General features: G+C 49.0%; 2 protein-coding genes across 9 annotated transcripts in view; both read right to left on the bottom strand.

Moving 5' to 3' along the window:
* The window catches only part of SNORC (secondary ossification center associated regulator of chondrocyte maturation), a 50,910-nt gene extending 40,505 nt beyond the window's left edge, over nt 1-10,405 (bottom strand). The window contains exon 1 of the mRNA XM_088479261.1: nt 10,233-10,405. Within this exon, the coding sequence (XP_088335387.1) occupies nt 10,233-10,302 (70 nt within the window). The 5' untranslated portion in view covers nt 10,303-10,405. The remainder of the gene's footprint in view (nt 1-10,232) is intronic.
* An 823-nt stretch (nt 10,406-11,228) lies between these two features.
* GIGYF2 (GRB10 interacting GYF protein 2) overlaps nt 11,229-13,602 on the bottom strand; it is a 183,010-nt gene continuing 180,636 nt past the window's right edge. For all 8 annotated transcript variants that reach the window (XM_088479253.1, XM_088479254.1, XM_088479255.1 and 5 more), the window contains one exon: nt 11,229-12,603. In XM_088479253.1, the coding sequence (XP_088335379.1) occupies nt 12,536-12,603 (68 nt within the window). In that variant the 3' untranslated portion in view covers nt 11,229-12,535. The remainder of the gene's footprint in view (nt 12,604-13,602) is intronic.

Raw genomic sequence — 13,602 nt, 5'->3', positions numbered from 1 at the left:
GCAAACAGGCGAAAACTGGACCCGGCGAATGTGAACCAGGCGAAAAGTGCAGGATGAATTGGGGGAATCACTCTGTACCCCAGAAAAAGATGGGCTGACTTCAGAAATCATTATGGTAGTTTACTATTAGCCCTAATTGAACTAGTTAGGGTACTTAAGTGGTGGTAATTGCTTGCTATTAGCGTCTTGGTAAAAGTGGTGTAGAATGGCATAAAGCAGTGGTTTGTGGAGCAAATAAGTAGTGCCATCAAATTTGGGGTGTTTGTAAATGTGTACCAGCATATTTTCATGTCTCTAAAGTGAAGTTTGAAGCACCCCCAGAGGCTTATTTCGCTAGTTTTTGAAGTTGAGTTCCTGTATTTTTTTTGTTTTTGGGGGTGAATTGTCATTGGGAAGGGGGGGGGGGGGGTGTACCGAGGGTTTTGAGTGGTTTCCCAACATCTGCAGCCCAAAATATACATTTCCCGCTTTTTTTCACCTGCTATTCTGTGGAGAAAAAGTATCGCCTATATCAGTGCCTTGACTTTCCGCATAGGCGAAAACGGAAGGGAATTGAATACGGAGAAAGAAAAAACAGGCGAAAGTCTTTACACCCCAAATTGAATATGGCCCTAAGTCACTATCACACAAGTGAGTCACTTACATATATACATTGATGTAAAAAATATCCATAGAAAACCGCTAATGTTCTGACTGTAGTTATGACAGGAAAATATGAGATATGGTAAGAACTTACCCTTGTTATCTCTATTTCTACAAAGTCCATAGGGTTCCACAGGATACCTTGGGGTATAGGTGTGACGTCAGTCGCTGGGCACCATAGAGTTAAGCTTTTCAGCCTCCCAGGATGCACTAGGGTCCCCCTCCTATACCCCGGCCCCGAGCCAAGGCACCTCAGTTAGTTATCAAGCCATAGGCCGGAAGAGAAGGAAGAGAGAGAAAAAAGATCTGGACACATACAAGAATCACATTCTCACCAGAGGGAGACGGAAAACCGGTGACCAGAGCAAAGCCCATCTGCAGCACAGGTGCGACAGGGCGGGAGTCCTGTGGAACCCTATGGACTTCGTAGAAATAGAGATAACAAGGGTAAGTTCTTACCATATCTCATATTTTCTACTTCAGGGTCCATAGGGTATCCACAGGATACCTTGGGGATGTCCCAAAGCAGTATCCTTTAAGGGTGGGGACGCTCCTGTGCAGAAAGGAGAATCCGCCGCCCAAAGGAAGCATCCTGAGAGGCGAAGGTGTCAAACCTGTAATACCTCATGAAGGTATGGACAGAGGACCACGTAGCAGCCTTGCAGATCTGAACTGCCGAGGCACCACGTCGAGCTGCCCACGAAGGACCCACAGACCTAGTGGAATGAGCCTTCAGAGAAGGAGGGACCGGTAGGCCTTCATGAAGATAAGCTTCAGAAATAGCCATACGGATCCAGGCTGCCAAAGTTTGCTTTGAAGCAGGCCAACCCTTCTTACGGAAGCCATAGAGGACAAACAAAGCGTCCGACTTCCTAAACGAAGAAGTGCGGTCAACATAAGTCCTTAAGGCCTGCACAACATCCAAAGAGGCCTCACCCACGGAAAGACCCGGTGAGTTAAAGGCCGGAACAACGATTTCCTCGTTAACATGAAACTGGGAAACAACTTTGGGAAGAAACTCGGGCCTAGTGCGGAGTACTGCCCTGTTCCCATGAAAAACCAAGAAAGGGGGTCTACAAGAAAGAGCCCCTAACTCAGAAACACGTCTGGCCGAAGCAATGGCCAGAAGGAAAACAGTCTTAGCTGTTAGCCATTTAAGATCCACTGAGCCCAGTGGTTCAAACTGCGGTCCTTGGAGAGCCCTCAGGACCACAGCCAAATCCCAAGGTGCCACAGGTGGAACAAAGGGCGGCTGAATGCGGAGAACACCTTGCATAAAGGTGCGCACATCCGGGATTGTAGCAATCCTACGGTGAAACCAGACAGATAGGGCCGAAACCTGTACCTTCAAAGAAGCAAGGCGAAGCCCATGATCTAGTCCCGCTTGCAGGAAGGCGAGAATCCGAGACAGACGAAACTCCCGCGGTGCATAACCTCTCGGTCGACACCACTGGAAGAACGTATGCCACACGCGATGGTATATCCTCGCGGAAGACGGTTTCCGAGCTCGTAACATGGTACGCACCACAGAGCTGGAAAACCCCCCGGGACCTTAGCATGGCCGTCTCAACAGCTACGCCGTCAAAGACAGCCGAGTCAGGTCCGGGTGAAGGCAAGGACTCTGAGACAGAAGGTCCGGTCATAGCGGCAACCGCAGAGGACTGTCCACGGACAGACCCTGAAGGTCTGAGAACCAGTGCCGTCTGGGCCACGCGGGAGCTATCAACAGGAGCGTCCCTCCTTCCTGTTTGAATTTCCGGATTACCCGTGGAAGAAGGGAGACCGGAGGGAACAGGTATGCGAACCGGAACGTCCACCGGACGGACAGAGCATCCACCAGAGACGCCCCTTCGTCTCTTGTGCGAGACCCGTACACCAGCAACTTGTTGTTGTGCCGGGACGCAATGAGGTCGATCTCTGGAAGACCCCACCTGTCCACCAGCAGTTGAAAAACGTCCGGGTGCAGGGACCATTCCCCCGGATGAACGTCCTGGCGACTTAGAAAGTCCGCCTCCCAATTTAGCACTCCCGGGATGAAGACCGCTGATATGGCCGGAAGATTGCGCTCTGCCCAAACCAGGATCCGAGAGACCTCTACGAGAGCCGCCCGACTGCGAGTTCCTCCTTGCCTGTTTATGTAGGCCACGGTGGTAGCGTTGTCCGACTGGACCTGCACCGGGTGACCCTGGAGAAACCGCTGTGCCTGCTGGAGAGCATTGAAGACCGCACGGAGTTCCAAGATATTTATTGGAAGCTCCGCTTCTGTCGGCGTCCACCTGCCCTGGAACAAGTGTGGACCCGAAACTGCTCCCCAGCCCCGAAGACTGGCGTCCGTTGTCAACAAGACCCAATTTGGAACCCAGAACGGACGTCCCTTGTTGAGGTGGGTCGTCTGTAACCACCACGCAAGGGACAGGCGAACCTCCGGGGTGATCACAATCGTCTGGGACTTCAGAGACTGAGGCAGCCCGTTCCACTTGGACAGGATCAGGTGCTGCAGAGGTCTGGAGTGAAACTGGGCGTATTCCACCATGTCGAACACCGACACCATGGAGCCCAGTAACCTCATCGCCGAGTGTAGGGACACCCGGCGGCTGTGCAGACAACTGCGCACCCTTGACTGTAAAGCAGAGATCTTGTCCTCCGTCACGAAGATCCTTTGCTGTCCCGAGTCCAATAAGGCTCCAAGATGCAGAATCCTCCGAGACGGGATTAGAGTGGACTTCTGCCAGTTGATTAGCCAGCCGTGCCATTGCAGCAGTGCAATGGTCAGGTCCAAGTGGCGTAACAGGAGCTCTGGAGATCCTGCCACCAATAACAGGTCGTCCAAGTACGGCAACATGCGGACTCCCTGCAGCCGCAGAGAAGCCGCCATGACCGCCATCACCTTGGTGAAAACACGTGGTGCTGTCGCCAAGCCAAAAGGTAACGCCCGAAACTGGAAGTGGTCGCTGCGGATTGCAAACCTGAGGAACTGTTGATGGCGCAAAAGAATAGGGACATGCAGGTAAGCGTCCTGTATGTCCAATGACACCATGTAGTCCCCAGGTTCCAGCGCCAGAATGATGGACCGTAGGGTCTCCATCCGAAACTTCGGGACCCGCAAAGACTTGTTGAGTGCTTTGAGGTTGAGAATCGGACGATATGACCCATTGGGTTTCTGTACCAAAAATAGATTTGAATAGAAACCCTGGCCCCTCTGGGAGAATGGAACAGGCACTATAACTCCAGCCTGGAGCATAGTGTGCAATACCTTCCGCAGCTCCGTAGCCTTGTTCCGGTCTGATGGTAGACCCGTGGTGAAGAATCGAGCCGGGGGTCTGTGCCGGAAGGAGAGGGCGTATCCGTGGGAAACCACCTCCAGAACCCAAGTGTCTGTCGTAGTGGTCGACCAACACTGGGCGAACTGCAGCAGGCGGCCTCCCACCCTGGGATCCCCCAAAGGGAGGCCCGGACCGTCAGGCCGCAGGCTTGTCATCTGGCTTGGGGGCCGGACGTCTGGTACTCCATGCCTGCTTCCGGGGCTTGGCCGATTTCTTAGGACCAGCCTGTCGAGGAAACGACTGTGGCCCTAGATGACCGAAAGGACGATGGTCCAGAACCAGAAGGAGCAGCGGCCGACGGGAGACAAGCCGATTTGGCTGCCACCAGCGTGGCCACAATCTTATCCAGATCCGGACCGAAGAGAACTTCTCCGGTAAACGGCAACGCCTCCAGACCCTTTTTGGAATCTGCGTCCGCCTTCCAGGATCGCAGCCACAAGGTGCGACGAGCAGCTACCGCTGCTGAAGAAATCCTAGACACCAGAGTACTAATGTCTAGGGCCGCCTCGTTGATGTAGGCGGCCGAATCACGGAGATTGCCAATCAACTCCGCCTGTTCGGCCGGACAGTCGGAACCAAAAGAAGCCTCTAATGAATCCGCCCAGCGCTCCATCGCTCTGGCAACCCAGCAAATGGCCATAGCCGGCCGTGCTGCCCCCCCCCCCCCGCAAGGGAATAAGCGGACCTCAGGCAGATCTCCACCTTGCAGTCCGTAGCATCCTTAAGGGAGGACATGGATGGCATCGGCAATGTGGCACTACGGACAAGACGGGTCACGTGAGAATCCACCTGTGGAGGGTATTCCCACTTTGCAAAATAATTATCCGCAAACGGATAAGCCACCGCCAGGCGTCTCTGCGGCTGGTATCTTTTGCCAGGCTGTTTCCACGCCTCCTCTAAATGGTCCACCAACTGACCCGAAAGAGGAAAGACTGTGGCATCGCCCTTCACATCTTTGAAAAAGGCATACTTAGATTTAGCCGCTGGGGGAACTTCGTCTTCAATCACCAAGGCTGTGCGGACCGCCCGAATAAGTCCAGGAATATATACTTTGGACTTAGCATCAGCGTCCTTAGTATGGAGAGGTTCCTGATCATAAGGATCCAGAATCTCCCCATCATCAGACGTCCCCTCGTCATCCTCATAAGGAGCCGACAGAGACGCCACCGGCCGTTTATGCGGCCGCATCACAGACTCCCCTTGCAACACATCCGACAAGTGCTGTACAGAACTCGTCAGGAAGTTAACCCACGCTGGCTCCTGAGAAACCGGGAGCGGGGAAATAGGGAGACTGTGGGGTACCACCAATTGTCGTGGGAAACCCTGCATGGGTGACGACACCACTGACTGCTGGGATAAACCCATCGGTGTAAACGCGGGCTGCGGAGCTAACTGGCCCACTAAGGCTGTAAGCGCCTGAGCGAAACAAGCCCAGGGCGGCTCCTGTACCGGTGCTGTAACCGGAAGAGGCCGCGCCAAGGACAAACACTGCCGGCAAAGGCCCTCTGCTCTACCCTCCCCCTCCGCTAATGGTACTTTACACGTAGTACACTGTATCCGGAGGGGAAAATCACTTTCAGACATGATGGCACCACGTATGTGACCCCTCTCACCAATTATAACTTAAATAGGCGAGAGACCACCCTGCAGCACCGCACCGCAAGGGCTTAGCAGAAAGAACAGGGACAGTAATAAAGCTGACAGTTTAGAGAAAAGTTACAGGCAGCAGCGCTAGCACAGTCACATACAATGCAAAGAAAATCAATTCCTGCACTAACAGTGCTGATCACTCAACTACGCAGACACAGGGCCTGGTAGGACACAGCGCTGCATACACAGACCTGACCACAGCGGAGGAGAGGTATACGGGGGGACCCAGACCACGATGCTTCCGCCCAGCGCTTCCAGCAGCGTTCACCATGCGTTCTGGAGAAGATGGCCGCCGAGGAGCAGAGAGGAGGCTGGCCTGGGGGAGCGCTGCCACAGGACCAGTCGGCAGCGTGCAGAGAGGGCTGTGTGCAGCGGGGGAGGCGCCGGCTGTGAGACAGGGAAGGCGCGCTCCCCTGGCATGCATTTAACCCCTGGGACGCCGCAGCGCTACCGCTCTGCTGCGGTCCGCTGTCCCAGGGGGTAGTGGAAAGCGCAGTTTGGTCGCCTGGCTCCACGCTGCAGCCAGTCCCCAGGGAGCCCCCTGCCTGGGGACTTAGGACCATGTGACCAGCGGGGACCCACCGCGGGACCCCGCTGCTTACCTTTGTCCCCCTTGGATCCGGCCATGGTCCGGAACATCTGGGGTCACCGCTAGCTGTGACCCCAGATGCTCACCAGCATCCCTGGATCGGTACCGGCGTTCTGGTACCGGCGGGGGTGTAGGGAAGACAGCATGGACGTCGGTACTGACTGTCCATGCTGTACATCCAGATGTGCAGCCACAGCTGCACTGAAGAAAGCTTCAGGGGCTCTTCTAGCCCCCGACAGGTGCACCCGACGCCGGCCGGGCACCAAACTAAACTGAGGTGCCTTGGCTCGGGGGCGGGGTATAGGAGGGGGACCCTAGTGCATCCTGGGAGGCTGAAAAGCTTAACTCTATGGTGCCCAGCGACTGACGTCACACCTATACCCCAAGGTATCCTGTGGATACCCTATGGACCCTGAAGTAGAAATACTCATTACTGTAAGTGTATTGGGACGGCCTCACTGGTGAGCTGCATTGTGCACAATTTCATTTTAAGGGCACAACACTGACGGGAACTGTGCTCACTGCTTCACTATTCATTAGGTAAAAGTGTGGATTATGAGGAATAAGTGGTGAGATATTAGAAGTCAGCCGGCATTTCTATGCACTATATAAAAGAAGAAGTTTTGCCTGCAGAAATTAAAACCACTACAATATAGAAAACATGCCTGGTTTTGCCTTTAAAATAATAGTTGTGTTAAATCTCACAGGCAAATCCGCAAGAGTCAGATTATGGAAAGCCGCTGCTAAGGCTGTAGCCTCATGTCTTTAACTGGTCACTTAGCTCCTTGGTGACTTTATAATTTATAGTAGGTGATATATTATCCCACATATAATACACAATATGTAGGAATGCCAGCAATACATTTCCTTATGGTTGGTACTGAGGGATGTCAGGTCTAATATACTTATACAGTATCTTACAGTAGGAGATGAATATTCTGCAAGTAAACATAAGCCACTACAGCTGTTATAATGCTATATGTGAGTGGTGCTTTTATGTGTGTTCTCTCCAAGGACACGGTCACCTTGGCGTGTAACATACAGATAGCACTTCTCTCGCCAGCACATGGTTCTTGTGTGCATGTTGTTTTCATATGACCAACAGAGACTGCAAATGTCACTAGGGTTTCTCCGAATCCCGTTTTGTTACATCCTAGCTCAATAAAGAACTGATGGCACTAAGACAGTGAAAGTTCATCTCCCCCTTACATTTTGAAATGAACTGTACACCCATTAGCATCTAAGCAGAATAACTGTGATACATCTTAATGCATCGCAAGTAATCTCCATTCCTCAGCCCATATCCAGTGCTCCATGCTGTCACAGGAAGAGTGCAGAAAGAAGAATTATAACAGGGAACATCATGGATGAATTAATGTGGTCTTAAGCTGGCCACACACTAGACCAACTTACATCCAACCAGCCAACTTGTTGATTGGTTGGAATGAAAATCTGGTAAGGAATGGGAGTAAATGATGATCAGCAATTTGCTCCTATATGCCAGAAAACAGATGAAAATGGTCGTCAGACAAATTTGTTAAATGTTTGATCTAAGCAATTTGTTCAAACAACAGTTTTTGTCCATTTTCCAGTGTTTGGGAGCAAATTGCTGATTGTCATTTGCTTTCATAACTTACCAGATTTTCATTCCAACCAATCAACTAGTTGGCTGGTTGGATGTAAATTGGTCTAGTGTGTGGCCAGCTTTACTTTCATGAGGTAATGTATATGGGTTCTTTATACAGGCAACGGACATGAAACGCAGATAAAATAAATCAACGTTCCAGATCTATCTTATGCTGGGCATATATTGTCAGACCAACGGACATTTTATCTGATAAACTGAACCCATCAGATATGGAGATAGGTCAGTGTATGGCCACACAATAGCCGCTTTCCTTCCCTGGGGTGGAAACATTTCCCCGATCCTCCCATGAAGGAACAGGGGAAGTGTCAGGCCAGATATCAGTTGGGTATGTTGGAAGTCTTTTCATGCCCGACCCCATCTGATCATTGCTGATCGGTCCTAGCGACAGACTAGGAAATTATCGGCCCGATCTGTTGATAATCTGCATATGGGGCTGATAACTACATAATGTATGCCCAGCTTTACATGTACTAACCAAGTGGCTTTTGATTGTGTTGTGACACACCGGCTTCCACATTATTCATGACACTGAAATAAAGGAGTCCAGAATCATGAGCATAAAGGAGGCTAATGTAGTATAAAAAAAAATTAGTGTCAATAACTAAATATACAAATGAGATTACATGCTAAAATCTTCTGCTTCCCACATACTTCTTACATGCCATGGCGTGACTTGGTAGTGCCGAGCGTCTTTTCGTGCGACATTTTACTGTCAAATGCTTCTAATTCGCAAAGAGATGTGAATATGGCGCACAAGCAGCATCTGATGAGTAAAATATGCGGCATGCCTGTATTCTGTGTGTGACTGCGGCTGTACCTGCATGCACAATGCTACCTTACAGTGTCACAGCTGCTGGCACTAGCCCATTCCGCATGCAGTAGCACATAGCACATCTCATTTCATTCAACAGAAGCGGATTGTGCGTCCTAGTCACATCGTGGTGAGAGTAAGAAGCATTTGAATGGAAGTGAGACACTCCCGCTACAGAGTTGCATGGCGCTTATAAGTTATGTAACTTGTAGCGCACGGAGGTAAGATGTATGTAGACACAACTGCGCAGACTAGTACTAATCCTCTGCACCCTCACTTATACCATCATATCCCCCCCCAATGCCAACAATGGCAGCGGACCTTTGTTTTCAGCTGACGCGGGTTTCGTGGATACGCATATGCAGCAATGTTATATAGCTTGTATCACATGTACTCAAAGTTTCCTAAATCTTTTGCATTTTCATGTTTTGTTTGCACTATGCGAGGTGCTAGGAATGCCTTGTAGTGCCACATAAAGGCTAATAATAATAATAACAATAATGAATGATTCTAGGAGCTCAGCATTTTGCTTTGTATGGTCCAAAACCAACAGACATCCTCTTGAAATGCCAATAAGCAGCACATATATATATATACATTTCAATGTACTGTCCATTCAACACCAGCACTTACACTATTTGCTGGCCTTGTACCCTGCAACATGAAGCAGGTGTGAAACACGTACAGCTTATGTCATGCGAGTAAAACCTCCATTAGAATAGCCACTTTGCGGAGGCCTACTGGGGATCTGATTACTTCGTCTGACCCTCCACAAAGCGTTTCCACAATAAATGCTGCACCATCCCAGGCCTACATTGGGCCGTGTTGGCCTTGCTGTTACACCAAACTGCTAGGTTCTTCTTTCAAACTTGTACGAAAACAAACTATCAGTCTCTCCAGCGTCCTCAATGGTAACGTAAAGCCTGAAACATCACAGCTATAAGCCCTTTCAGCATGAGGAGGGTTAAAGTGAATTGGTGAGACGGTACAAGCAAATAGGCCACTGGCTGGATCCATGGCCGGCGTCAGTACAGAGTTAGTAGCCACAACGGGCGAATGTCCAGTGCTAGCATGAAAGGCGCCCTGTTACCTTACACAAAGGGCGCCTTGTCCACTGTGCAGACCCAACCCTGCGTCCAGCCGCAAATATTACATCAACGTATTTACAGAAAAGCAGAGATGTGTATTACATTAGGGTACGTCTACGTCTGAAAAGATCTAACAAAGCTCTTAATGTCCGACAGCGTGCACGTATTACAATCTGCTTAGCAGCATTAAATGAGCAGAGCTTTTGGCATAAGATAAAGCACATACATCACAGATTATTGTATATTTGCCCAAAGACACAACTGTCCCAGAGATAGGGATAAAATTAGAGCTGCTTCTCAAATCATGGTCCAAATGAAGCATGAAGTACCATGGCTAATCCCTACCCACAAATCCATCACGATGCAGACATGAGCATCCATCTGGCCTAATATACCTGACAGGCATCTAACGAGCTATAGGACCTATAGGCGAGATTATACTGTGACCCATACATATCAGTTTTTCCCCCCTTTAAGTTACCTGTGAGGAACGCAGGCAGCAAAATCCCAGTAAACAGCAGCAGCAGATGTGGGGTCCCCGTGCACAGCATGTTTGTCTATGGCTGGGAAGATGTAGAGTGTAAGAGAGGTGAGACGTTATGGAGACCTCGCAGCCTTCTGGGTTAACAAAGGTGTCTCTGTCCAGTGAGGATGGAAATGTTTAGCTGAGGATCAAGAGAGAAGCACACACACACCCCAGACACCTCACACTCCCCTCATAGCCCTCCTACTCAGTCATGTCAGGGACCAGAACCACCCAGCAGCATTCCTCTCCCAAAACCAAACACCTCCTACTGACTTTACTGTAACATTCCTGCAGTAACGGGGTGTATGTATATATATATATATATATATATATATATATATATATATATATATATATATATATATATAGCTGGCGTGTGGTGGACTTATTTTATTTTTTTTTAACTTGTCAACATCTAACAATTTTGTGACTGTTTAACGGATGTTGACGCGGTTTAGTGGTGATTATACTTTAGCATCCATACCTAGCTGTTGGAAAGTGCGCCACACAAGTCCCCAAAATAAAACCTACGTTTACATAGTATTATGTGACCGAGAACCCTGTTGAGAAGAGCCGTGCAATACTTTACTCAGTAGAAAACATCCTAAGAGATGCAGTGATTTGTTCATGTAACGTCATCTGTTAACACTCAATACTACCCACAATAAAAAATAAATATCCTGACTTTCTAGTGTGCAATCAGTGAATTCCTTCAATGAGAAGATTTTTTTTTTTTTTAAAGGACTTCTGGAAAAAGTGTTTGCACCACAGCTGTACAGGTGAATGTCCCGTTGGTTGTGTGAAGGACACTTCCTCAGGAGATGTGAGTGAAGAGCTGCCATTGCCTTGGATGATATGTTATTCCTGAATGCTCACACACCACACCAATGAGTTTGCACAGCGTACCAAATCCTTATCAGGAAAATAAATAGGAACCTTTCAGGGAAAAGATGTTGTAAAATAAATTAGACTTTAATACAATTGTTTCTCTGGGACCTTTTGTTCATGTAATGACCTGATAATATAATGCTAATTCATGTTATAATTTTATTTCCACTCCCGAGTTGCACCTTCTCGCCTCCCTTGGGTCATGGCAGAAGGCTAGTAGTCGTCACGATGTTGGACTGGTTTGTTTGATAACCCATATAATTCAGTTAAGCATTAGCAGGGAGCAGAGTGACTCCTTTCTGCCCAGAACCCATGGAACAGCCGCAATTAATTAGAAGCCAAGAGGTCACTTCTTGTGATGGCAGATACCAGGGGGCTTGATTGTCCATTGGCTGGCATTTCTCAGGTCATGGAGGAAGACTATGGCAGACCTATAGTTGGCATGTGAGGCTCCTCTGCACCACCCTGACAGTCACAAAGCAATAAGGCATCCAAATCAGAAATGTGTTATAATACAACCAGCGCTTTATTGGGGTCAGGCCTGGCATCCCCCCAAATCACTGCACACTGGGGCAAAACTTTACAGTGTTCCGGGAGCTGTGTAAACATAAGTGTGTTGCCGCCTATCCATACCTTGTCTGCACTCATCAGTGTATATAATATGCAGGGGGAGCAGATCTGCAATAATTTAACAGCACCAAATTGTGTCTGTATATATTTTTGCAGCAAATGGTATATCAACTGTACATGTCACAATACTAATTGTAAATACTGCTCCCACTGCAAACAAAACAAAAAAATGTCACTTGAAAATGCACGTGATAATAAGATGTGGGGTGGCTATGAGATAGGAGAGTGATACCAGTTTTACCTTTGTAGCATGCCCTCACCAGTAGTGCAATGGAAGGCTATGCACTGTCCACACTTAAAAAACCTCCACATATATATTAATGCTGCCCTTACACAATCCATAGAGCTGAACCCCAAAAGCAGTGAGGGGGAGGTGCAAAGTCCAACCCAAAAGCCTCCTCTCTCTCCACCTAATAACGGTGGAAAAAGTAACAGACTGGGCAAGCCTCTGAAACGAGACCGTACAGTACTGTAACGAAGATGGGTAACATTCCCCATAACTCAGTATCTACCCCCCCTCAGAGTGCCCTCTCCACAAAACGGGATAACTAGGATAGTGGAGGCGGGAGGATGTCCTCCAATCGTCTTTCTCTTGAAGCATTGAGGCAGGGTCCACTGTGAAGATCCCAGCAGGGCACTGGGAGTGTGATGGGGGGGTTGAGGTCATTTTTCGCTTCCCCCTCCAGTAGAAGTCGAGGTAGGGGTGGATGGAACAGGTTACCCCTACCCCACCACAAGGATCAGTAATCTTCCAAAGTCTCTATCTCCCCCATGTTCAACCTCTCAGAGGAAGCATTGACGGAAAACCCTGAAAGAAAAGGAGACACTCAGATGGAGGAGCACTATATAGGAGGAGAAAAAAACAAAACAAGTGGTGTAAGGTGGTGTTCTGGTCATATTATAACCAAAACAGGGCACCGGACAAGAGATTTAGGACAAGTTCAGAACAAGCAAAGAGGAGACCAGGCTACTGTGTAAAATGAAGAGAAAGAGACATGAAGGGAAGGGGGAAGCAGCCACAATACACAGTATGGTGATATACATGGAGAAAGGGAAGGGGGAGGAAGCTACAATACACTGTATGGTGATATACATGGAGAAAGGGAAGGGGAAGGAGGAGGAAGCTACATTACACAGTATGGTGATATACATGGAGGAAGGGAAGGAAGCTACAATACACAGTATGGTGATATACATGGAGGAAGGGAAGGGGGAAGCAGCCACAATACACAGTAAGGTGATATACACGGAGGAAGGGAAGGGGGAGGCAGCCACAATACACAGTATGGTGATATACAGATGCGCCCCGTTACATTGTGGCTCATTGTGCCACAAACAAACATGCGCATCGCGCCATGCGATTCCCCTTACCTCCATATGCTACATTATGTTATGCTATGGCGTGCACTGCGATCGCGCCATGCATTCCCAAGCGTACACAGTTTCACATGTCCGCTCATGGGCGTGCATCTTGAGCTATGCGTGGCGCGATTTGCTGTGCCAGCGGGAAGGATATAGCTGGGCATATCTGTACATGAAGGGAAGGTGGAGGAAGCTACAATACACAGTTTGGTGATATGCACAGAGGAAGGGAAGAGGGAGGAAGCTACAATACACAGTATGGTGATATACATGGAGAAAGGGACGGTGGAGGAAGCTACAATACACAGTATGGTGATATACATGGAGGAAGGGAAGAGGGAGAAAGCTACAATACACAGTATGATACATGGAGGAAGGGAAGAGGGAGGAAGCTACAATACACAGTATGGTGATATACATGGAGGAAGGGACGGTGGAGGAAGCT

Source organism: Taudactylus pleione, unplaced genomic scaffold (genome assembly GCF_031769625.1).
Source record: "Taudactylus pleione unplaced genomic scaffold, aTauple2 ptg000229l, whole genome shotgun sequence".
NCBI lineage: Eukaryota > Metazoa > Chordata > Amphibia > Anura > Myobatrachidae > Taudactylus > Taudactylus pleione.
Note: the sequence above shows the minus strand (reverse complement) of the source record. Positions and strands in the feature narration are given on the sequence as shown.